General features: G+C 44.8%; 1 protein-coding gene across 1 annotated transcript in view; it reads right to left on the bottom strand.

Moving 5' to 3' along the window:
• SIDT1 (SID1 transmembrane family member 1) overlaps window positions 1-26,455 on the bottom strand; it is a 47,766-nt gene that overhangs the window by 20,663 nt on the left and 648 nt on the right. Inside the window, exons 2-9 of the mRNA XM_026065449.1 lie at window positions 9,074-9,195; window positions 8,028-8,198; window positions 7,781-7,826; window positions 4,959-5,060; window positions 3,730-3,813; window positions 3,011-3,104; window positions 1,723-1,794; window positions 1,239-1,332 (exon numbers count right to left, since the gene is read on the bottom strand). Coding sequence (XP_025921234.1) covers window positions 1,239-1,332; window positions 1,723-1,794; window positions 3,011-3,104; window positions 3,730-3,813; window positions 4,959-5,060; window positions 7,781-7,826; window positions 8,028-8,089 — 554 coding nt within the window. The 5' untranslated portion in view covers window positions 8,090-8,198; window positions 9,074-9,195. The remainder of the gene's footprint in view (window positions 1-1,238; window positions 1,333-1,722; window positions 1,795-3,010; window positions 3,105-3,729; window positions 3,814-4,958; window positions 5,061-7,780; window positions 7,827-8,027; window positions 8,199-9,073; window positions 9,196-26,455) is intronic.

Genomic DNA, 26,455 nt, shown 5'->3' with positions numbered 1-26,455 from the left:
CAAACTGCCTTCCCAAACCTGACTCCCCCACTCTGGGAACTGCACACACAAGAATCCACAGAAGGGACAGCAGGGGCTAGAGCTGTGTGTCAGCAAGAAATGCAGGTGCCAAGCTGGAAAGGGTAAGGAAAAAAAACACACACACCCCCCAAACAAGCAAAAACAACCCTGCACACTCACAACAGAGGAAAAAGAAAGGGAAGAAAAAAAAACAAAAAACCCAACCCTCCCCACGCTTATGTCATTTTCATTGAAATGTTTCAAAGAAGTGTTGATTCACTGAAGTGTCCTGAAGTTAAAATATACATCAATCTCTCAAGTAGCTGAAAATTCTTTGCCAAGTTCAGTCTTAAAAGTTATTTGATAAATGCTGGTACCCACAAAACCAACCCACTATTTCCTGAAATTTCTCCAAGGGTCTAGATGAGGACCTTTCCAGCTCATGCTGACCTTTCCCTATAGGCCAGGAAGGACTGCAGAGGGAAACTCCTACTTCCTGAGCCTCTGCACTTTCAGACAAAGGATCCACTTTAACCAGAGTAACTGCCTCTACAGTCAGCAGTGACTAAACCCCCAAAACTACACTTTCCCCACCACCTTACGGGCACTGGCTTGCTGCCCCTCTGAGGCTCATTGCTTGCTAGCGGTTACCTGCTCCAGGGGAGACAACTCTTACCTTCCCATTGGGCTGCTGTCCTGCCCCTGCCCCTCCAGTCCTGCTCTCTCTCAAGAGGGCTTAGGCCACCTTCAGCAAAGGGACCCTGGGACAGATGGGAAGAGCTACATTCTTTCTCCAAGAGCAACCCATCATGGTAGCTGGGCCCAGGTTCACCTTGGGACTCCAAGGCCCTATTCCACATAGTACTTGGTCCAGCACTCCAGGAGTGCCTTGAGTCCCCAATGCCCTGACATCCTATATTCCAGACTGGCCCCATCACAATTCCCACCTGCCACCCTGTGTCCCTATATAGGAAAACCCAGGGACTGGGGACACTACAAACAATTAGAGGGAAAAGCCTAGCTTTCTCTTCAATGCCATGATCCCCGCAGGGACCAAAAAGTTTACTGGCTGATTCTGCACAGAGGTCTCCTGCAGAAGAGCCTACTGAACAGTCGTGGACTTGTTTGGCCTGCTTGATTCAGTTGCTGGCTGCCACCCCCTGGATGCACTGGGTGAGGCATTTCAGAGGATTAAGAGAAAAGTTGGATCGTTGTTCTTGTAAAAATTCTTGACTTACCTGATGTAGTGAATGAAAGCAACAACCACTGAGCCCAGGTAAAAGGATAGAAAGCTCAGGAAGCTGAAGAACATGGCCTGCACATAAACAGACTCTGGAGAAAGAGGGCAGCAGTCATTTCACGGGGAAAGGACAGGTTCTCAAAGCCACCACTCCAGTCCTGCTCTTCGCAGCACCATCTGGTGACAATCCCCTGTCCAAAACAACCTGCCAGCCCCATCCACTTCATTCACCAAGAGTTACCAGAACCTGTTGCAAGGTCTCTCACCACCTCTTTGCCCCCAGCACTGGCTGGTGTACCAGTGATACCCACCCCACGCCACACAGCACCTCCTGGAAGGCACCAGGGCTGCAACAGTTTCAGTTCCTCTGCTGCTGCTTTCTGCACCATCCCTTCCTGGGGCTGACTCTGCAGCCATACCCTCCTGCACAGAAGTGCCAAGTTCCCCCCAAATGCTGCACTGCTCAGCAAAGAAACACTAACTTGTAATAGAGGGTACAATCGTCACTTGAAGGTTCTTTGTTCGTTGGAGGTTCCAGGTACGGTTGCCGTTTCCTGTCGGATGCAAAGTGTACAGCAAATGTAAAAAACAAACATTAGTGATCTCTGGTCCTGTCCTTAGTTCTCTGCACTAGCAAAAACACCAAGGTCTGGCTTTTTACTATAATCTCCCTGTAATTTTGCTCTAAACCTTTCCCAAACTTGCCAATATATAGCTTTTTTCATGTTGTTCTTGCTCTAGCCACAACATATTTTTCAGGCTAGAAACATCCTGGTTGAGCCTTCCATATATTGCTCAAGTTTGGATGCCTGAATGCAAAGTACATCCTTTTCATCTAGTCCCCAGAAGTGCAGTTTTTCCCCCTGCAGATTAGGGCACCACCTTTGGCCAAGGGAAGAGGACAAAACTCAGCTTCCCATCCTGCTTGTATGAGATGCCATGCTACCTGCTTATGTTTCAGCACCGCTTAATACACTCTACCAGTACAGCTCTGCAGACTGCAACAGGACAAGAGAAATATACCCAGAAGGTGATACAAATTAGTTAGGGGGTGGGACCCCAGTAAATCTGTTGGTTGCAATCTCATTTCTCCTACAGGGAGAAGGCCACAGGCTTTGAGGATATGGATGTCCCTACTCTGAAGTGAATTCTGATGTGCCATGTGGACAGCTGCACTGCCACTCCAGTTTCAGCCATCACAGGAGTAGTGAAGCTTTTGCTCTGGCCACTGACCAGGAGGTAGACACACATGCTTTCTGGCTTGGGAAGGCACTGGAATCTGTCTCTTGTAAAATTATGCTAACAAATTTCGCCCTCCCCCAAGTCTGGGGCTTTCTTAGATCCCAAGATAACAGTGGCAGAAGATGCTTTCTGCAGGAACTGCTATCTGTGCCTCCATCCAAGCAGGAGGATATTACAGCCAGGAGGGACAGAGGACCAACGACAGGGGACTGTAACCGGCACTGCTTAAGTGTCTCCAGTATCACCCATGACACAGATGATTCCTCACAAGAGCACATAACCCCAGCCAGGTGGGTTCTGTGCTGGACAGCTGCTTCCTGGATAGCTATGGATATAGATATAACTGCAGATAGATTTGTTAACCTACCAGACACAATATAAAACTGATACTTCAACCTTCCTTGTCATTACCTAGATGAAATAGAATTGTATGACTATCTCATGTCATCCCACAGGAAGGCCACCAGGGAGTCCCACTGTTCCATCACCCAGATGCAACAACCAAGCCTGTCTCCTAATGCAACTTACCGTGGATAGAGGAAGGCACAGAACCCCCACAGGCGTAGTCCTCTGGCTTGATGACAAACACAACAAAGAACTGCTCACCTGGGAAGTCTTTTTTCTGCACAGGAGAATGGAAGACGACAGAACCCATGAGAAGTAAAGGAGCCTCGCCCTCTACACAAGGTAAAGGTGATGCTCCAAAGGGCCAGAGATCAGGTTGTAATCGCTACGCAGGCGCCAGCCCTACAGAGGCTTGCCTGTTTTGGACAGAGCTTCACTTCTGGGGATGCTCCCCACATCCTTGCTGATACTAAACTGACCAAGTTCACCTGCATTCAGTACAAGTAGCACCCCAGTATAAGCAAACCAACATTAAAAGAAATAAGAAAAACTGTATTAAAGTGAAAACCATCTGCCTAAACTTTGCACATTAAGAGGTTCTACTACCACCACTCAGTGGTAGAAGAGCCAAGGTTTGAATACAAGACACCTGGCAATGAAGGCTGAGGCCACTGTGATCTAGAGCCCCAGCACCCAAGATATGACACATCTATCTAAGCAAAGGTAAGCAAGGTTTTGTAGTCAAGGTAACATAAGCGGAAGAGCAGCTATTAGCTGATCTAATAAAAGCAAAGGCCCTTTCTGGAGGCTCACAGCCAGGAACCAGAATCAACAAAAGAGCACTAGGGATGCACAGAACGAGCCATCACTGAGAAACACTGGGACAGAAATCAGCATCTCACCTGCACCGTTATAGCCGCCTGCTTTGTCATGGACTGGTAAACACCGTTGAATTCCACGTTATGATCCAGATCATATACAGGGCACTAAAAGAGATGCAAGTAAGAATCAAAATAGGCACAAAATCCAAACCAGTTTTGTACGGAGCCACCAAGGAGAACAGACAGTGCAAAGCAGCACAGAAAAGCCCTGCTTGGGGTGATCAAGGGGAAAAAAGAACCAGAACCCGTGCAAAACCTAGAAATATTGCTCTGAAGACACAAGTTGTGGTCTGCACTCATTCATCTCCCTTGTAAGAGGGCTGCAGTTTAATCTTAGATGAGGAGTCAGTCAGATCACTCACTCTGCTATTCCCACAGAGCAGTGTATACACTCAGCCCTACCCCTGGATATGTTGCATGCTTTGTGGTCTACGCTATTTTACTCATTCCCACTACAGATCTTAGTTCTGTACTGACAGGTTGAAAAGCACCTGTCACAATCTCCCCTCCTGCCCTTCTACCACTTCAAACAGCAGGATCTGATGTTACCTATTTCCCTCTGCACCCCTGTTAAAGGCCATAGCAAGGATTTCATAGGCAACAGCCACAGCATCTTCCACCTCTGTCCCCATCCTGCTGCTCCCATACTACAGGTCTCTGTATTATTCAGTGAGGTGGAAAATGAGGAGGAATGGGGGACTGTTTCCCAGTTGTGAGCTACACAACTGGGGCAGCCATTCTCCCCTTCCCAAGAAAGGGCACCAGCAATTGTGAAGAGAGGAAAGAGAAGACTGAAATGGAAAGGAGGAAAAGCCTCATGCTTGGAAATCAGAACTTCCCCCTTTTGCCTTGAGCCAGGGTGAGAATTAAGGGAACAGCCCCATCCCCTCCCTCAGTTGCCAGCTTCCCATCTGCCCCCCAAGGAGAGAGAGACCCATGTCACAAGACAGCTGGGTGCCAAACATGAACAAGTGAACATGATCATAAATCCCCTACTCACAGGCTGGGCAGGAACAGCTTGCTCACTTATTTGCAACAACAACAACAAAATCTCTGGATGACCTGCTTGAGCTCAGTGCCTGTCTTTGCCTCCTTCCCATAGGACTTCCACTCCTTCAAGTCCTCCCTTCCTTGCTACCATGGTAGGGTGAAGGCCTTCCTAGGTTCTCTCTGCTGGGGCACAGAGCTCTCGCAGGAGGACAGAGCCCCAGCAGGCAGCCAGGTACTTGCCCTCCATCCCTTAGACTTACCACAATATCCTGGACGGAGACAACTGAGCAGGGGTAGACTGCATCAGATATCACTTTGATGATGACCGAATCCACATCTTGAGGGAACTTGTACAGAAAATACTAAGGAGAGAGCAGGGTCCCAAGAGTTACGGTCAAGAATCCTCCCTGCCATTGGCTTCAGAGCCTCCCCAAGCATAGCCCCATATCTAACCTAGGCTTTGGGGTTGGAATTGGAGGGCTCTCAAAGACTCAGATTTCAAATACTAAGGCCTTACAGTACAAAAGAGCAGATCAAAAAGGTAGAGATAAGCCTCACCCCCACACAGATACCTCTAACGTGCAAGTTGCAGCATAACTCCTGCTCCTCTTAAGCTTTTTTCCACCTGATCAAGTTAAAGTGAACTCATTTTATAGTCTACTCCAATTTAAGTTGCAATGAGGAATTTCCAAATGTTTTCACACTGCTGGCTATATTTCTATATATGGAACATACAGGCTATCATGGAGTGTATCGCAGATGGGTTTGCTCAAAGAGCAACTGTGAAAAACATTAGGTCAAATGGTCAAACTCTGTACAGAGTTACATAAACACCTGATACTATTTCAGATTTGGGCGAGAGGGTTTGTCTTCTTCCTTCAGCTTTGAAAATAGTTCAGCTATTTCTCTGAAAGAGTTTGGGAGATAGAGATGTCTGCTGATAATCCTACTTCTCTTCTCTTGCGGGGGCAGGCCCACAGGATAGTCTGTGGGGTCAGGAAACACCCTTCCCCACCTCAGCAAGGGCCTTTTCAGATTCAGGCAGAGGATGGCAGAGGGAATATCACTGTTTGCATATTTTCTGGTAAAAGTTTAATGCACTGGCTTTGAAATGGAAGCCAGCTGCTGAAGCAGGCAGGTTGCCTGTGCCTGCCTCTCCAGGCAGCTTGCTGCAAGGGCTGCCTAGCCCGCTGCACCTTCCCTTATAGTCACCTCAAACAGCTTGTAGCTGCCACTCCCCACAGAGCATGGACACCCCACAGGGAATGAGGGGAGCACTCAGCTACCTCGGCTCCTATTCCTAAAGAGATGTTCCCAGCTGGCAACCTCCCTTTAGGCCACATATGCCTCAGTGAAGAGCAAGGGCCAGGCATTTCTGATCTCTGTACCTTCATCCCCTTCCCACGAATTAGGCCCCCACATTAGAAGGATGGGGATAAGTCAAAAATCACCCAGGCTTTTCCCAAGTTTGACAGTTTCTACTAAAAAGCATCTATTTCCATCATCCCCTTCCAGTCAGGGGACCTTGGTGTTAAGGAAGCACTGGCTCTGACAGTAAATCCTCAAACTGAAAACTCACCAAGCTGGTTTCTTCAGCAGGGCACTTTTTATCCCAGCCATACACTGGCTCCAGTGGTCTGGGCTCTCTGGTTACCCAGGTGCACTACCCTTGAAAAGCTTTAGGTCTTTAAGGAAATCACCCATGAGGGCCCTTCTGCAGTTTTTAACCAAGCTTAAACAGGAGTATAGAATTAACATAAGGGACATGGAGACCTACAGTTCCCTTCCACACAGTCACTAAGTGGTATAAGCACATCAAGACAACACTCCTGATCTTTATGAGCATATTTAATTTCTTCTTCCACCCTCAGGCATGAGCTGGGTTCTGGGTGACAATTCCTTCAGTTGTTACACTTGTCTTTTTTTGGTCTTAGAGTTATTCCAACACTGATCTAGATTTTGAAGAGGTTCCCCCCCCCCTTTTTTTTCTCTCCAGACTGCTTAATACTTTGATTTACCAAAAACACCAGTATTATACCAATTAAGATACACTAATTTTGCACTCTGTACATCTGGCCTATAATTAAAAGTCACCAATCTCATTTTACTAATTATGACAAAGACTGAAGACAAAGTTAATTCCAGGCCAAACCCTCAGCATTCTACACTGAAATTAAAAGATCCTAATTAATGAGGATTTATAAAGAACTCCTTGCAAACAACCACCACTACTCCATATGCTCCTACCATACAAAATACTGTATGCATAAGCAAATCAACATAAGACATTTGACAGCAGAAGGTTAACTGGAATGGCTGGTAATATAGGGAAGCCTAGAATTAAGTGATGTTACTAACAGTGAATATAACAACAAAAAATGACGACCAGGCTGCTTGTTTAAGTTACATCCTTTCCCAGCTCTATGGTCTCCTGTACCACTTTAGCTAGTGCCAATGGCATTTTCATTCAAGAGAGGACTTGTAGTATCTACAGGGCTCTAAACAAGGCTGCTTGGAGGGATGTGCTGTATATGTGTGCTCGCTAATAAACTAAAACTAGATTTTATCAGGCACATCCTTTATCAGGTAGCATCTTGATTTGCTGCCATGAGCAGGAAATAGAAGTTTGAGTTCTGCTGTAACTTTAGAGCTCTTTTTTGCAGTAAAGGATTGCATTTTGGCAAGTCAGCTAGAGCAACTGAGCCAATGCTAGCTGGAATAAAACATTTGGTGTAGACCATTTAATTTCCCATGAAGTGCAGTAGTCCAATGGCTTCTGGATTTTCATACATTTCTGGAGTTTCCTACACTACAGATAACATTTATTTGCTCTGGTCACTTTTTTTGGTTCTTAATTAAGCACTTAATTGCTTTGCAAGAGGCCCAAACATACTCCTAGAGGGGCAGAGGCACTGCTACCTTTTCACTGCATCCAGAGAAATGCAAGAGTAAGGAAATTTCCCTGCATCCTAAGAGCGAAATGACCCAGTCATAAGGCTTTTGCCATCTCTAACAAAGGGTCACAGGAACCATTTGGATACAACAAGACATACAAGTAACGGCATGCAGGACTCCTCCTTACCTGGGGCTGGGAAGGGCTGGCAGTGAAGTTAAAGGCTTTGTTTGTCCTAGAAAAGAAGTTTCAGCATGATGAAGTCTCCCTAAAACTTTCAGTTTGGGATACACACAGGATACCTTCAGATTAAGCAACAGAAAAATTAAATAATCTCAGGACATTTTCTGAGAGGGAAAGAATAGCTAGATGGGCCTAAACCCTGTATAACAGAAACACAAGGCAATTAGATTTGCATTCACCCATCCCAGCTTACTCTAGTTGGAAGTTGTTGAGCCTGGTGACTAGTAGCTCATATGCAATATCAAATGGTGCCATGGAAGCAACATCCACAAATATAACCTGGTCAGAGAGTCCTGCCTCAGGTGTTGGTTCAGAAGGGCAGAGGGTCCGACTCACTTCTTGGTAATTGTAGGTCCTCTGATAGCTACAACAGGTGGGGGCAGAAGGGAAGGGAAAGAAGAGAGCCAGTAGTTAAGAAAGGTTGTTCTGTAGGTCTAGGAAAGACCTGATTTTTACCCTGCTTGCATATGAGAAGCTACAATCATTCTGTCTTTTATTCTGAGCTCACACTCCACTCTCTTGTTGCTTCTTGCAGTCTACACATGGGACTGGCAGTCCTCAACATTTTGCTTGCTTCCAGACTGCCCGTGCCATCTGCAAATCTAGCACATCTGTGATTTGCTGATGTCAGAGAGGGCAACAACAGCCCAGAAGAGCAGCTGCTGTACCCATCACCTGCATCACACAAGACACTGCAAGGTATCTGCTACCCAGCTCTAGAACTTCAATCACAGGGCAAAGCTTCAAACCACATTTTTCATGTTCTAAGGTGCCTGCAAAGTCTCACTACTTGCAGCACCCCCTAGCTCCGTGGTTGGTGAAGCTACACAGCAGCAGGATTTTCACAAGATCAAAGATCACAAGATCTCTTCTGAGAGCTGGTTCAAACCCTGCTCCAAACTAAATGCTGGGAACTACTTGCACACACCATAAGCAATGCCAATAATGCCATTTGGTAGACTCACTGCCAAGTGACACAGTTAGATCCACCGTGGACAAGCCTCTTCGTACTCTGTGAATATATCTGAGAAACACCAAGACATGAGAGCAGGCTGACAAATAAGATGTTACCAATCCATACCTTGATTTGGTAGGTATGTTCAGCTGACAGTGATCAAGCATGCTTTGCAATCAAGCCCTGTAGTCTACACAAGTGGCAAGACCTAGCACCAGAGAAAAGCTGATGCTGGACACGGCTGGAAGACCAGTGTGTTATGAGGAAGAAATCCCAGTACTTACAGGCCTCGAAAAATTAGTGGAACCTGCCATGACAGCACCCCCTTCTGTTGCCGAACTACAAACAAGACGGGATACTGGAGGTTCTCGGAGCTGCTGTTCACATACACCCGCACTGCATCTACCTGTGGAAACAGAGTAGAGATAGGTGTTTGTAGAAGGCAAAAAAGGAGACTGCTCCAAACCTAGCTGGGAGAAGCCCATTCTCTTCACTAGTCTGATGTAGATGCTGGAAATATCCACAGGATAAGCAGAGTTTGTCACTGAACTGGTTATCCACATCCAGAGGGCATTTGTAGAAGCTCCTAGTTGCTGCTGCTCTAATCCAGAGTCACAGTCCTGTCCATCCCAGAGCTGACTGTCAGACAAGACACAGCAGACAGGCGCAGCAGACATAAGACAAACTTTATTAGCTTACTTACCCAATGGGGAGTAACCCAAATTACTTGTAGTGCTTTGTTATAAACTAAAACAAACAAGAAAACCCAGACACACACCCAAGGCTGCAGCTAAGAAGTTTCTTGCTTGTGCTCTTCTGTCACCAGCTCAAAATCAAGAAACCAGAAAGTCAAAGATGATTGAAGAAGGCATTAATGCTTAGGGATGATAACATATGTTAGCAGTCAGCACCTGGCTCTGCTGTAATTGACACCAAGATGGCCATCATCTTTATTTACCCCATCTACTAAAACAGGAAGACTCGGCTGATTGCCCTTAACAGGCCAGGGAAAGCCACTTTAGTTTATGAAAGAGGATTTTAATGTAGCCAACTATATCAGCAACTGAAATCTCTCCTTATGTTGTCCAGCCATCAAACAGTTGCAGAGATAGAAGTGTGGAGTAGAAGACCCTCAATTTACTATTGCTTTGAGAAATAAGCAAGCAGTCTGTCTGGCCATAGTGCCATTTCCATCTGTAAAGAACATCACTTCAGCTCCCTCCCAGGGAATGTATGCATTGCTCATGAAAACAAGGTATGAGCACACATAACTCATCAGAAAAGACAGTAAAACTTGATTAGAGGCCTTTAATTAATGAAAGTGCATCAGGTAGGTAGGGCATACACATTTTAAACCCAACACATCTTGGAAAGTTAGAATGGATTCTCACTAGACTAGTAAAAGACGTATCACAGATAACTTTCTACCCTACAAGAAGTGGATGCGTAAAAGGGAGTGCAATCTTCTGATAAAACATACAGAATGGCAAAGTACCATAAGAACAGCTACCTGAAATGGTAACTTGTGCTTGTGTGTAGGACATCAGAAATAAGGTTTAGCAGCAGTGTGGTTTGCATCTGCAATTGCAAATCTAAAAGATGAAAATTGCCTATTTATGTTTAGTGATTCCAGGCTCACATGGGAGTTTTGTTTACCAGAACAAAACACTTCCTTCTTGAAAGCCCTAATCATTATCCATTTTATCATCATCATAATACAGAGTCCACAACCACCAATTCCTAAAAGATAAAGTCTTCAAAGAGTCATAAATCATTTAATTAAAAAAAAAAAAAACCCTTGAGATATAAAAGCAAACAGTGGAATCTTCTTCCATTGCCTTCCGGTTTCTGAACCTTTGCAATACTCTTTTGGCATGCCTTCCAGCTTTTCCTTCCGACCACAAAAACTACAATTGCAATTTGTTTCCAAGTAAAGTAGGGTCCCCTATGAGTAGGGTCCCACCGTGGGATCCCAGAATGGAAATGAGAAAAAACATGACATAATGCAAGACTCATGGGTAACACCTGAAGAGCATCGGCACAACAGGCCATCACCAGCAGACAGCACCGGCAGGTTACTAGGCCGCTTCCTTGCTCTGTCTGTAGCTGCCCTGCTCTGATAGAGGAGCTGGAGCCAACACATGTCAGTACAACTGGGAAACGCAGGTGCAGCAGCTTGTCCAGCTTGCTCCCTACACTCATAGGCATTTGCTGTAAGTGAATTTTACACAGCAGTAGTCACAGCAACAAGGAACTGGGACCCAAACAACAAAGGGACATTGAAACTAAGATCTGAGGAGCACAAAAACACAACGCTCAAGTCCAAGTCCCATGAGGGCTACGACAGCTAGCACATGCAGCCGTTCTTCATCCGCAGGGAAATCAACTATTATTGCAAAAGGGACACATATTCCAGCTGTGTGACCAGCAGCTTTTGCCCATGAAACAGTCAAAGCAAGTCCACCTCCACAGATGGAACAACTTACACTGACTCTGGTTGGACACAACCCCGCAAACTCTCCAGGACTCAGCACATAGCAACAGGGAGCTCATGTCAGACAGCCTGCAAATGCTACTACTGGGTTATGCATCCCCAATTATTCATAGATGCAAGCTAGTCATTAGGAAGTCCTCTGCTACATTGACCTTCTTTAGGAGCACAGAAACTACATAGGTTAAGCATACATTTCAAGTACACACTTTAACCAAATGCATACAATTCATTTGTACTGACTGGAAAACTTTGCAACTTCAGAAAAAGTTGCATCCCTATCTAAATCCCTATCTAAACTGTTCAAGAAATATAATGGCTGTTTGACATATATGCTAAAGCTGAGCAGTATTTTAAAAAGCACTACTTTTACAGTTTGTCCAGGCTTTGGACACAGGAAAAATGAACACTGCATAAAGGTGAGAATGCCTCTTTTTTCCACCTTAGATCTTTCCTTTCAGCAGCAAATTAAGTCTTAGTATTTTCTATATTGCTTCTAAAAGAAAACATACATATACAGAAATTCATGGGCAGTTTTAAGAGAGTCAACCAAAAAAAACCCCAACAGCTTTTGATGCATATTAAGATACATTAGGGGTAATTCTACAGTTTAGTTGTAAATCCCAGCTCTTCCCACTACTACATTATGCTGCATATGCACAGTCATTCATCTCCAGTGGCACAGCTTATTTTTCAGCTACATTAATTTCTTACACTGCTTGGCATACACAGGTAAGAATATACGCTGCCTGCCTTCTACAGTATACTACTTGCAGATCCATGGCTATGTAATTAAATACTTTTTCATAAGCAGAAAAGTGCAACAGGGTCAACACAAGACTGGAAACCTACTAGTCCTTCACTAAATATTTTATGTGATCATAGATGTTTGTTTGGGCAATGTGTGGAATTCCTCAATTTTAATGAGGAGAGGGGAATGCCATGCCAGGACCACATCTCTGAACACTTCTACATATTATGCAAGGAAATATTTTCCTAATACTGACCAAAGCAGAGCTCTTGTAAGGGCTCTGCAGCACTATTCCCATGGCTCTTCCCTGCACAGCCCACCCCATAATCCAGACTGGGGAAGAGCATCAGTACCACAGCTGACAGGTTTATCCAGACACCCCCACACTCACTATAAATCCCAACAGAGGGATGCAATCAGCATTATGCCTCCATTTCAGCCTCAACTCCTGCATCACATCCTGCCAATGCAGTTCACAACCTGGGAGCAGTCAGTACCTGCACAGGATAGCTCACTGCCAGACAAGAAGGGTCTTAAACCCAAAGAGAGCAGGCAAGCCTTGAATCCTGTTTTCCTTGGAAAGCTCTAATAAATATCCAATTTGAATGGCAATCCCTGTCCTTATAGGAGATGGCAGTTCTCAGTGTCTAGCAGGACATAAGCTTCCAACGCTCAGCTTGTGTGACCCTCCCTTATCTTACATGGTATATCAGCTGGGCTGATCATTTCCCTTTCAGGCTGCTCTAGCTGAACCAGCCCTCACTGGAATAGGACTATAGAGCAGCAACAGCCTTAACCTAGGATCACAGGTAGTGCCCTCTCTCAGAGGTCAAGGCATGCTGACAGCTCCTCTGTGGAAGGTGTTATGCCTACTTAGAAGCAGAAAGTGCCAAGGCCAGAGCCACCACATCCTTTTGCCAACAAGTTACCTGAACTAAACGGTTTTCTTCCCCTCCCTCCCACCTTGTTATGCCTTTTAAATGAACTCAAATCAGGTAACTGGCCTGCTATATTGAAGAGGAGAGGGGAAGAAATCCAACAAATGCGAAGTATTTAAAAAAAAAAAAAAAATCATTTAAGTGATTTAAGCTTTGTGGCCACCTTCTAAAGCAGTACTACTGGGTGCTTCAGGAAGCTGAATCCTGCAGATATTAGGTGGGACAAATAATCAGAGCCACCACAGTGGTCTCAGCACACTGCAGCCCAGGAGAGCTCAGGCACCCTCAAAGCTCCCATGTGCACCTGTATTCTACCTAGCCTGGCTGGTAGGCCCCAGGGAGGTGAGGATGAAGAGAGACAAAGCAGGACCGAGACATATCCTGGTTACAGATAAGGAGCTGGAACTGAGGCAACAAGTGACACTCGCAATTCCAGCGCTGCTTCAATTCCTACCTACCTGATCTGATGAGCTTTCAAGGTCTGGGTTATCATCTGGATTAGTCTATATTAATGTGGTGTGCCAATAATCAACAATGATGGCAAGTGAGATCTTCAGAGAGCCAGGCATTCATCTCCATGTGGGGAGTCATTCCTTCATCCCCAACTTACAGCCCTGTTACACTTCTGTTCCTTCTCTTCTCCAGCACAGATGCACCCCTCCAAAGGGCAGGCAGCTGCACAGACAAGGGTAGCCATTCAGGATCCCCCTTGTCCCCCAAACACTTTCTAAGGAGCATAGAAAGGCTGAAGTCCTTCCACATCTTCACTCACAAAGAAATAAGCCATCAGAGGACCAAAGTTTCATTTTGGTTTCCTCAGGTTTGACTTCTTCTACCATTGCCACCTCGTAGCCCCTCCAGTATATTCTTTCTAAAGAGAGCCCAGTTCACACTGGTGAAACTTTTACCAGGTTTGGTCCCAATGTATGCACTGGAGTGCAAGAGCTCTCACACAGGGCCAGCGTAATGGAAAAATGCACTTGGGCAGAAAGGGGACAAGCTGCAGTCACAGTAGGGAAGCTGCAACTGTAAGTAAGGAATCACCACTAAACAGCCTTCTGCTCAGGAAACACCAGAATTTAGTCTGACTGCTTCCTTTGGAAAGGAGCTTTGTGCTGTGTATTTCTTCTTCTCCCTTTAAGGAAAGCCCAGAAATAGGGTGTGCTTTGCAGCTTCACACCTGCCCAAGATGACTGCACAAAGCACAAACCCTCCTGTCTTTACAAGTCAAAGCCACCTCTGTAAGAGCTTCCTGGACAAGCCCAACAGGTCTTGTGCGCTAATAAATTCTTGTATGATAAGTTTAACACTCTATTCACACAGGTTTTTACCTTTACGCCTTCCTGCTAGGCTCAATGTCCATTGCTGAATCTAGTCAAAAGATTTAGCATTTTAGTTTCCTGGCCAAGGAAAGCTCATTAAGACCATGGCTGCAGGTGCAATACTGCCGCTGTCACATTTTGTGAAAGGGGCTCAGTGAAGACACTGTCAGCGCAGGCCGTCTGTTGCCATTGCACCTTCCACTTCCAGCCCCTGCTGCTCCTTGCCCAGCATGGCAGCAATGTCCCCAAGCAAAAGGTACTGTAAGTACAGGCACAGAGTTACAAATCTCCTCCTCTGTGCTGTCAACATTAACACTTTTTTCCCTCACTCCTTAACCTGTAGGTCAATGTACCCAGCCTTTCTTTTTTCAGAGCTCAAGGCTCTTCCAGTTTAGATGCTCTGTTAGTCTAAATGCAGGTGATTTTCCTTTAAGGAGGCAGGAAGGAGGAAAAAATAAAAGAAAAAAGAAAGAAAAGGACCCGCCTGTGAAACCAAGGCTATTAGTTGTTTACTTAACTAACAACAAGCAATGCCCAGCTTAATTCATTCTGTTAAGGACAGATCATCTATTTTCAGGCAGCCCTGCTGCTATGGCAATTGCCAGTCCAGGTGCCTGCAGGGCCTGCCCAGGTATCCAAGGACTTTTGAAATTTTTAGCTTTCACTGTATAGTTAAAGTACAACTACTCAAAAAAAAAAAAAAAAAGCCTCAAGATACTGCAATGACATACTATACAAGCATACAAGCATGCAAGAAGAGGCAAAACGCTGTAAGTAACGTCAGGCACTTAACTGGGGACAAACAGCGACTGACCATTCAATGCCTGTTATTTGATCCCTGTACAGTTGCTGCTGCACAAGCGTCAGACACATCAGATTAAGAGCTCCTTTGTGCACAGCTCTTGTTTGTGCAATTGAGAGAATTACTAATCTCAAGGTTATTATAAAGCTAGTAGAACTGACCTCCCCAAGATGACACCTCCATGTCTAATGTTTGATCCTGATGACCAAAGCTTATGCAAGTTGAGTCCCAGAGGCTCACAAGCACATGGCTTACCTGCACCTCCTGTACCTTATGTCAGAGAATGACTGCAGGATTTCCCCAGTGGGATCAAGAGCAACAGCTGCTGAGGAGCAAACACTGAGGACTAGGATTCACTTTCTGATCTGTGTCTAGGCCAGTATCAGGAAGCAAATCCTGCAGCCCACACCCTACTACAGGAGAGGTTTAATTGCTATCCTCTGTGGCACCTCTTAACCGCAATGGAAAAGGTGCAAGTCACCGAGATGTGTGGTGTGTACCATGGCATAAGGCTCAGGCACACAGTGCCTCTCAGAAGGATGTTGCTATAAAGCACTTCCCACCTATCCCAGAGAAGGGCAAGGGAAGGGAAAAGCAAGAGTTTTGGTGATTAATGTTTTGCTGGGGAGAGGCCTGAGAAGGGACAGAAGGTCCCTGCCCTCTGCAGAGATCTGTTAGACCTATAATTCAGTTTCCCTCCCTCCACAAAACTAAGCTGAGCATATAGGGTCTACAGTATTTACTCAGCTTTGCTGCTGCTTCCATTATCTTATATTATTTCTCACATTGTCCCAGTAAAAAGTGAGATTTTTCAGAAGGACAGGAGGCAAGATTCAGAAGTAGGAAAGGAACAGGAGCTTCCCAAAGGCTAAGGTCAGAAAGACAGTTTTGTCACAGCCAGCCACTAGATACTTGTGTTTTATAGAATAAATTTGTATCGGCAAGACAGAATATCTAAAGGCCTGGTACAGACCGAGACAAGTTTACACAGGTGACAGGAAAATAAAAGAGAAATTCTGCTCCAAGGTAGTGTTCTGCAGTGTTCATGCTGAGGTTCAAATCTACAGATGTCTCAAAACTTACTTTGAAACTGGATCTCCAAATTTAAGTAAGATTTCTTTTGTGATAAATTGGCTAGGTGCCAATATTCTCTAAAAACTAAGCACTTATTCTCATTTCTGACCCACACAAAAATTGATGTATTCTTTATTACCATCAATACATTACTTCTCTCCACCTTCCCTGTGTTCGGTGCTCTGTATTTGCTTCCTGTAACAGGCGGTTAGACCTCCTTTGCCCCGTTCCCACAAAAGCCCACATTTGGATGCCCTGAGCTCTCTCAGGTCTGTGCTAACATCTGCGGAGCAGCACAGCATTCAGCTGCATCAAGACAGGACCACCTCTGGCCTAAGCACAGCTCACAGAGGTGATCCCATTGGACATCTTTCCTCTCACCTTTCTCTCTGCACTCACTGCGAGACAAGCTGCCTCCCAAGTCATGCTCAAAATGGGACACTTGGAACATCAAGAAGTCACAAGCCATATTATAAAGCAGCTCATTAAGAAGATCTCAGTGTACTTGAAATTTTACCTCCAGAAATTAACCATCTGCCTGTGGTAAGTCAGTCTGCTCTCCCTATATCCTGACCTACCCCAGATCAGCTGGGACTTTCACACCATCCAGACAAAACTCAAATCAAAATCTTCATATTAAAAGCCCAGGAAAAAAGCAGAGGAATTAAAAAGTCAGACAGATGGCAATTAAGGTCCAGCCCATCTGGTTACTTACCCTGCTTCCATCAACACAGTAACACAGTAATTACACCTGTCATGGGCAGATCCAGCCCTTCCAGCAGAGGGGCAAAATCCCAGCCCCAAGATGCAGCTACACTCTCCCCCTCACAGATCACCAAGAGCAGCAGCTCCCGGCAGCAGAAGGCTTTGGTTGCTAGGCCTCTGCATGACTTAACAGCTGTTCTTCCAAAACCAGGCAATGAAATGGGTGGATTTGCCTGTGGGCCAAACCTGCACAAGAAGTTACCAATTAAAGGGCCCTCCAGACCCTCCCTGGCACTTACAACTGAGCTTGGGGACATTAGAGCAGAGGAGTTCAGCAGAATTAAGGTGTCATTATGAGAAAGCTTGGGAAAGTGCAGAAAGTTAACATTAAACTGCAAGTAGGGCTTGTTTTATTTGTTGTGAATCACTCTGATTTTGTGCTACAGAGCAGAAGGAACCCTATTTAGTGCCTTGGAGAAAAACATATTGCTTAGCAGTGTGAACTGTGTCTAGCAAGAGCATCACAGGGGATGGGGATGAGGCAGCACCTATGAATTAATGTTTGTGCTTTTCAGACTCTGTCCCAATAAACCTACCTTAAACTCTTAGTCCATGTTTTGCTTCTAGATTATATTGTATAAAAGCATTACTATTGTATAGTATAGACTATATACACATTTCCATGTAACAGATTTAATGAATTCACTACTGAGGTAGTGATAGTAGCCCCATCTTTCCCTTTGAAAGTCAAGAGTTGCTTCCCTCCGTGGTATCAACTCCAGCAACTTCTCTTCCAGAGCAGAGGGCAAAAGACAGAAGGGAAAAAAAAGTGATTTATCTAGCTCATATGACCTTCTCCCCCCATTCCCCTCCAAAGATTTTAAGAAGCAGTTCTGACAGAAGAACCTCTCCCTGATGCAGGAGAGCCACCACTCTGATCTCACCCATCCCTCTCTCCCAACACAGAAATAAGATACTACCTGTGTTGCACATAAAGACAAGGGGAATTCCAGCTAAAAAGCAAAATTTTAAATTAAAAAATCCCTCACCCTAAAGCAAAAGCCTGTGAGCTTCCTCAGCACCCACCCTTCCTCACTTAACAATAGTGAGATGAGGAGGAAGCTTTGCCTGGGCAATAAGAGAGTCCACCACATAGCAATCCCTTCTGCAATGACAACACTGCTGAGAGATTTCACTTTTCAGCAGACTGCTCCAGCCCCACATAAAACTGGTCATGTCCCTCTTCCCCTTCCTTGTACACAAATATGGCAACAGCTTCTATTTCATCAGTACCCTCCAAGCAGAAATCCTTGCCTCCTGCAGAAATCTGCAGGTAGGTTCCAGTTGGGATAGTCCAGACTGGATCTAGGAAAACAACCTCAGGTACCAAATACTCCTTTTGACAGCCAAGCCCTGCATGACATTTTTCAGCAATAACCATCCTATTGCTTTTTGCTCTGTGGAGATGAAGCAGAGACAGGACTAGAGACTTCTGTTCCACATGTTCCTTCTCATTGCCAAGCTGAGGTCATGTGCATCTCTGTATTCACCAGCCAAGTTAGTGGAAGTTTTGTTTTTCAGATGACTGAACTTGAGCTTTTTTTTCTCTGCATTTCAAGGTGGACAGAGCAGTTAGACAGCTGAATAAAGACAGAGCTCTCAGCACCACATAAAAATGTGTTAGAACAGGAAAGACAAATATTTGCAGTTCAGCTCTATCACCTCCCCAGAGATAGGGGAAGGAGAAAGAAAAGCAACCAAATTCCTTTCTTGAGATGGGAACAGGCAGAAGGAGCCAGTCCCAAACTCACACAGCTGAGCAGGACCAACATGGCTGCAAACATTAAGCAAAATAAACTGGGCTCTTGTTGACATGAAAGAGTCCTTGGATTGATAGTTAAGCCTACATTTCCCACAGAGGGTACACATCAGTTTAAGACCATGAGGATGCAAGTTTAAGGGCAGGGGGAGGATGCTACAACAATTTCCACTGCAAGCAAATGTTTTCAAGAGCATGACTGTGGATTCCTGTTCACCACCTGACGCTAAATAAAACCTTGGAATTGCACTGGGGCTTAGCCACGTTCTCCACCGCACCCACACGCAGCCTCTCCTTGCAAGGCCTTCAGGGATTATCAGTCCACATTGCGACAGCATTTGCTTGTGGGCCTGACAAGGCACCAAGCCAAACCAGTGGGCAGGGAGCACATCCAGCAAGCAAGCACACAAGCTGTTAGTTACAATGCAAGGTCTCAGTGCAGGATACATCTACAAGAGCCATCGAATTGCTACAGCTTGCAGGTGCACAAGAAAAGAGCTTCATTTTTACACAAACCCTGAAATTAAGTAATGTAGGATTCAGCTGGATGAGCTAGAGCAATTGAGGCAGTGAATGAACCACGTACCAGTGAGTGCTGAACTCTGCCGCTCTTCCCACTGCCAAGCAACAGGGGATATTGAGAGACTGAAGGAAAATAATTATGAGACACCAAAGCAACAGGAGTTACAGAATCTCTTTCCTGCCCTCTTATGAGGTATGAGTTTCACTCCTGTCCAACAGGAAAGTAGCGGAGAGCAGAGCTCAAAGGAACATTCCCTTTAAGCCCTTCCCCGTCTTTGTGTCCTAATGTCAATAACTTTTAATTGCTGTTCAAAGCAATCTGCCAAATAACCTTGGCCCATAGTTTCCCTTCAGCATTTTGCCAGAAGTATTTAGTATCCAAAGCAGTACAAACTAAGTGACAGATTCTGGATATGTCAAGCACAGCCTCAGTTACATTAACAATTGTTCCAGAATGAACATTTTCATTTAAAATTTCTACTTCGTGCAAATATGCTCAACGTGGACTTATGGTCTGCCATAGACATTCCCAGGGGTTCACTTGTTTGCTAGAGTATCTGTGCAGCATAAATGGAAGAAAGACAAATACAAGATGTGTTAATATTTATCTTTTTTTTTTTTTTTTTTTTTTTAAAAGATGTCCTCAAACCAAGGTCACCAGGGAGTCTGTAAGACAGCCAGAAAGAGAAACTAGATGCTGCCATGCTGGATCAAATGGGTACCTGTTTCTGACCACCCTTATAGACCTCAGGAAGCTTATTAAAAGAAAAATAATTTTTGAACAGCTAGTTAAGGAACAACCAACCTACTTTCAGCACATGATGTCTTCCAAGTACACAACAGCTGGAACTCTGGGCTAGGACAACCCCTGAAACCAAAGGGTTTTATAACCTTTTTAAACTGCCTCCCACCCCCAGCTCACTGCAATAACTCATAAGTTCTTCACCTCATCGATACGGATATGGATTGAATTCTGTGCCCTACATGCTTTTTGTTTTTTAACCACTTTTTTTTTTTTAAACGCACTGAAGTTGCTAATTTCTATGTCCAAAGAAAAGCAGTGTCATAGGGAAGGTAAGGAGGAATATTTATGAAATCCTCTGTGTTTCTGTAAATATACGCAGCAGGAAATAATGTTTGCTTATGCAAATGTACTAAACTATAGTCTCAAGCTAAGCAGATGGCACACCCTTGCAATATAGCTTTTTACAGACAGCACTTTCATTCCCTCCATATGCCTTGAAATAGCAGACTAAGTCTGCATAGGAAGAGACATACCTTCTTACCCAACAACTTCTGCACAAGTTATTTAAGGACACTTCAGCCTCCACTTGCAATGTAAATGTTTGTATTATAAATTGCTGCATTGTTCTTGGAAAGAATTCAAACTCAGGAAAGACATTTTGGTAAAGTTTCTCTTGTTCAGAACTTTTTTCTTTTTTTAATCTAGAAGTCAAGGGGCTAGAGGGCAGGAAACACCACATGACAAACCCTGACCAGCTTTACTTCTAACAGTAGAGCAGCCCAAAAAGAAAAGTGTCATTTTGATTTTTAATACTTACAAAGATATCCATATTCAAATGATATATTTTAGTTCAACCACAAGATATTGGGCTTGACCTCATTGGCTCACACAGTAGAAAGAAAATAGACAAATATCACCATCTGAAGGGCCACACTGCAAGAAATCAGAGCAGACCCCTCAGGCTTTCTTTCCCCTAAAGCCTGCAAACAGATCCTCTCCTTTTCCTCCTCCACCTAGAGGAAACAACACAGCACAAGACCTCAGAAAGCCACAGAACAATTTAAGTCTGCAGGGACCTCAGGAGGTCATCCAACCAAATCCTCTGCTTAATGTAAAGCTACCTCCCATACTTTTCTTCCACCTGAACTACTCCATTCCTGCCAGAGCCAAAGCCTTCAAGGCAGTACATTTTCTGCTGCAGAAAGCAAAGGCCAAGCTCCTGTCTTCAACAGATCCCCACATCATTTCTCCCTCAATTTACTTATGCTTTCTTTCATAAGGAAAAGCTTTGGCATGACTCTAGACAAGACAAGGAGTAGGCAAAAAAAACAATTAAGAAGCAGTGAGAACATCCCAAATGCAGCTTGTTCTACTTTTTTTTTTTTTTTTTTTTTTTAAAGAGGAGACAACTTAGACAGACCTTATTACATATGCAAGGATTATTCCACAGGGCTTCTGTCTACCCCTCTAAGCTTCAAACACCATACACTTTAACTTCTCCAGATTTGACACTGTGCCTACACTTCTGCCTCACAAGGCATTTAACATTAGGCTCCAGAAATGGCGAGGCCTTTCCAGTATCCTGTGGTGAACAGACTAGAGCTGGTAACTAAAAAGCAGTTTCAGTTCCCGGATATCCTACAATAACAGGAGCTCTGCAGAACTTAGATCTCTTTCACACTCAACTATTTGTAGTCTTCCCAATTTACCTGATTTTGGCCTGCATCTTTGTGGCTGCAAGGGTGGGCTTCCACTCAGCATTACAGAGAGAGATGCTAACCTATTCCCCCTACTATGCCAGACAGCTCAGGTTCGGCTGTCTTCAAACAGGGGGAAAAAAAGTTTTACTGTATGCACGGTATAGCTGTGGGGTGAAACTCAGGCCGCCAAGACAAACATTACAGTGAAGTCATGTAGGAGATCCAGGGAATACTTTGAAGTAGTTTTGTTCCAGCCCAGAAGAGTCCTACGCATCCAGCCTAAAAACAGTTCAGAAGCTGGAGGTAAAAGGGGAGCTCCTGGAGTTCCTGGAAGACACAGGTGCTGCTGCAGTGGGACCTGCATTTACATATAAAACAGTAGAGAACAGTAAATACAGATTTGATCACTGAAATTCATTAAACCAAGTTGCCCTGTTTAGCACAGCGAGGAGTTTCCCTGTAGCTATGACAAATAGCTTTCGTCTGAGAAAGTAACTCATCACACAGTCCCAGAGGAACGTATGGGTGAATTTAGGTTTTGCCCCCTTGTCTAGAGCAAAACAAGCACAACTGCTGTCCACAACTGGATTATAAAAGACTCCATTTATTAGGGGACAGAGGAACCCAAATGCTTCACACTCTTTGGGAACCTAGTCTCCCTCAGAGGCTGACATACAGTTTGAGGCATCTAACTGAAAGACTTCCATCCTTCTCACCAGTGTTGCTTCCCCTCTTCCCTTAGGTCAGCCAATATTTTTTCACCTACAATCATGAAAGAAGGAATGGTAGTGGTGTTAGGTTGTGTGCTGCCACAAGGCTTGCTTTCTCACTCATTCACTGAGGACTTTTTTACTCATCATCCCTCAAATAAACTTCACATCTGTAATGGAGGCACTCCAGAGCCATGCATCCTCATGTGGCATGACTGCTATGTGGAGAAGCCACAGCTTATTCCACTGTCAGTCACTGCTCACTGCAGGGCTGGGCCATATGGGAACAGAGGCTAGGGCTCTGTTCCTAGTCCTGGGAAGGGAGTAGGAGGAAAATATCACCCACTCACTCTCCCAAAATAGGTGCAGCCCACTGCTCAGCTTTTGGACTCATTACAACCAAGATGCAAAACAGCATGTCCAAGAGCAGTGTTTAGACTGCAACAGCTTTACCTAAGAAAGGAAAGTTGGAAACTTGCAGACAGTTGTTCTCCTCACCGACATTTGGTTTTCTAAATATAGTCCAAGCATCTTTCAATTCACACTTTCAGAAGATCTGAACTCTGACCAGGAAGAACTTCTGTTGTCTCCAACAGTCTCCCTCAAGATACTTTCCTGCATCTGTTAGGACCTGGTACAGGAAATACCCACAAGCCCAATATAATGAGTGCCATTTGGGTTTTTCAGCAAAATAACCATTAGTGCCTGGCAGATCTTACAGCAGTGGAGAGAGCAGCTCAATTTGAATTCCTTCATTGCTTGCTCCCAACCTTTTTTCCTTTCTGGAAGCCCTTGTATTATTGCAGTTGTGGAACTAAACAGGTTTTCTCATTTGTTTCATAAAGCCTTCTCTGGACAATGTAAATCCAGCAGAAATACTTTGCAGCTTTAGTTCAGCCTTCTGGGCAGGCACACTGCTGCACAGGCAGCTTCAGAATAGCCATTTCCCCCTCACACCCTTCTGCCCCCAAGTAGGGGCATGCTGAACATGTGGAATTTGAGACACTCAAGCATATGTGCCACATTTACCTTTTCCCAATCCTGGATGTCCCCAGTTTAAACAACCCTAAAATAAGATAATCCTGTTTGCCCAACTAATTGTTCACCAGCTTTCTAAATAGCACACATCTGGCTTTGCTGTTAGAGTATGGGTGAACAGTGACAGGAGTAACAGCTGGTTTTATTTTTTCCCCATACACTAATAGTTAAACATTAAACAAACAGCTGTACAGAGGGGGAAATTTCAAAGTGCAGCTAGGAGGAGGAAAAAGAAGCTAGAAAACCATTAAAAAAGGCTCCATAATGAATTAAGACTTTCTACCATGCAAGACTGAGGAAGGAGTTTCTGGTGCATCACTCTGTCCACAGGCCAACTCTAGAAGCCTCTCACAGCAGAGGGGCTGTGCTCCTCCTCTTTCAGCACAGCTTTACTTTTACAGTTCGACCTCAAGAATTAGGGCCTAAATCCTAGTTGCCAAGTACAGAGCTGCCTGGCAGCTCTCCTGCCTTAAGATGCTTGGTGAAATATTTCTGCAAAGCACCTAGAGCTTTTTCCCCCCCATCCCCAGAAGAGGCCTGGCAATGTATACATACATAGGAGTTTCAGCTAGGAAACCTGGTCAGCAGATAAATACCCTTATTTTCATTCTGTACACACAGAAAAGGAGGTGCACAGAAGGAAAGTGACTGCCTGCCTCAAATCAGCTCTGCTCCAGAGCCAGAAGCTGCGCTTTCTGCACTGGGAACACTTCAGCTTGTACACATCTGCCTGCAAGCAATCTCTTAGGACTTGCTTTTCCCCTTTCCTAGCACAGACATATCTATACCTAGGTAATAAGAAGAATTATGTGGATGAAGAACATCCTCTGAGATCAGGCAGGCACAACTCTTCCTAGGAAAAGCAGTAGGTCTCTGAAGCACCAAGCAGGAATAACCATTTCATTCCTTCCCTGCTCCAGTCCATCACTCAACCATTGCTCCATCCAGCTGCATTTTGAGACATGCCCTGGCATTCACAGCAGGTGATTAACCAGAGCATTTGCAGAGGACAGGTGGGTCACAAACCAGCCCTCATGCCTTGTCTTTGGCTCCAAATTGTCCCTTGCTTGCAGGCCTGCCCCCAGGAGAGGGGGTAGCAGAGAGGGGAACAGCAGAATCCACAACACCAGCAAAACCCTTTCAGAGTCAGACCACTCCAAACCTGGCTTTGCTTCAAAGAGAAGGCAATTACATTCACCCACTGCAGCCCTTCCACAGGGAAAATGCTCTTTTTATTCAATTAATTTCCCATAACTAATGTTAATTATCCTTGCAGTATCTGCCTCAAGGTACGAGAGGCTCCTGGCTGGCCTGCCATCAGCACAGAGACAGGAGGAGTCTGAAAGGATCAGGGAGAGCAGGGACCTCACAAGTAGCAGGCAGCTGGCTGACTCTTCATTCACTAGCAGTTCAGGGCTGAAGACAGCAGTGAGAGAAAAGGACTAGTACACTGAGTTTTTGCAGGCGTTATGTTCCTTCAGAAGGCCCAACCCAGAAGACCCAGAATCAGGCGCTCCGATTCAAAGCTGGTGGTGGTGGACAGCATGCCACTAAATATCTTTACAACTCTTGCACAGGAGAAGCCTGCCCACAAGAGCATGGTCCCTGGTTAAAGTCAAGATTTGCATCATCCAGCTTCTAAACTTTGAGCAACAATCACCCCCAAGGAGATGCAGGACCGTGAGGACAGACCTGCCTCTAACTCTGACCAGGCTGGCAAGAGGAACCCCAGTCTCATTTGTTTCTCATTGGTCCAGGGCCACAGCTGGGATGGGGGGTTGCACACACCTGCAGCAAGTTATGCTGATTAAATCAGACACCTTCTTGGAGGTTTCTGCTGCTTCATCTCAGGAGCAGTATCTATAGGGCCTCCCACTGAGCTATCCTCAGGATCTGTTCTGGGCACCCCTTACCCAAAAGCCTCCTAGCATGTTTCTACTTTTTATTTTGCAAGTGGTTTTCTCTTTCAAACTAGCTTTCATAGAAAGATCTGGCTGCATGGCCCTCTTTGAGCATGTTCATGGCAGCACTTAGAGAGTTCTGCCTTGAAAAGAAGAAAAAAAAAGAAAGAAAAGAAAGCCTCAAATATGAAGTTTCCTCTCTTAGATATGTTCTTGGCCAGCTCAATACCGCTACAAAGAATTTATGTTCCATCACAAAGGAACGTGGAGAGGAACACTAAAGTTCCTGTTTAAATGCAGCAATAGTCTGGGCTTATGGGCTTTTCACAGCCACAGGAACAGGCTAGTCTCTGAGAGCAGCCATTAAGCAGAAGGTGGATTTAAATACCTGGAAATCCCACAAAGCAGCTGTGTATTCCCCCCTCCCCATCACACTAGTTATTCTTCTGGAGAGAGAAGCAGACTTACTTTTTCCTAGAAGGATCCAGCAAAACTCAGGGCTTTAAACAGCACAGTTAAATCCAGTGAACTGGATTCATTTTAACTGAAGTCACTGTGTGTGTTGTCTCAGCTAACAAGCCCCAAACACTATTTGGTCTGCAGACAGGCCCTCATCACAGTAACACCAAGCACCTGAAGAACCCTAACTTACATCACCATGAGCTTCTAGAATGGAGCTTATGCCATAAATCTGCATTTGACTTCCTGTGTTCAGTGGTGACACCCAACAGGAAAGTAAAGCTGGGCTAGTTCACTTGCCTCACAGCCCCAAACCAGAACTCCTGCCCCAATAAATACCAGGGATGTTTTATTACACAGTAACACGCAGAAGAAAAAAAGAGTCAGGATTTTTTTTGTGTTTCAAAGCACAGTAAAGCAAGTGATTATTAAAAAGCCCCCTTCCTTTCCCTTGTTATCATGCTCTCTACCAAATCCCTCCATATTAAAACATCAGAAATACAGCATGGAAAAGAGATGCTTTCCATTTTCTCTTGTCCTGTGCAACTGAGGGTAAGAAGGGAGAGGATTCATTAGCCTGTATTTTGGAGCATCAAAGCAACTCGCTGAATAATTAATGCCCAAACCAAATAACGGGGACTGAGCTTCCAAGGTACCACTTAGCTACTTGAGATAAACATAACATTAAA

Source organism: Apteryx rowi, unplaced genomic scaffold (genome assembly GCF_003343035.1).
Source record: "Apteryx rowi isolate R43461 unplaced genomic scaffold, aptRow1 scaffold_228, whole genome shotgun sequence".
Lineage (NCBI taxonomy): Eukaryota > Metazoa > Chordata > Aves > Apterygiformes > Apterygidae > Apteryx > Apteryx rowi.
The sequence above is the reverse complement of the archived record's forward strand: the minus strand, read 5'-3'. Positions and strand labels throughout refer to the sequence as shown.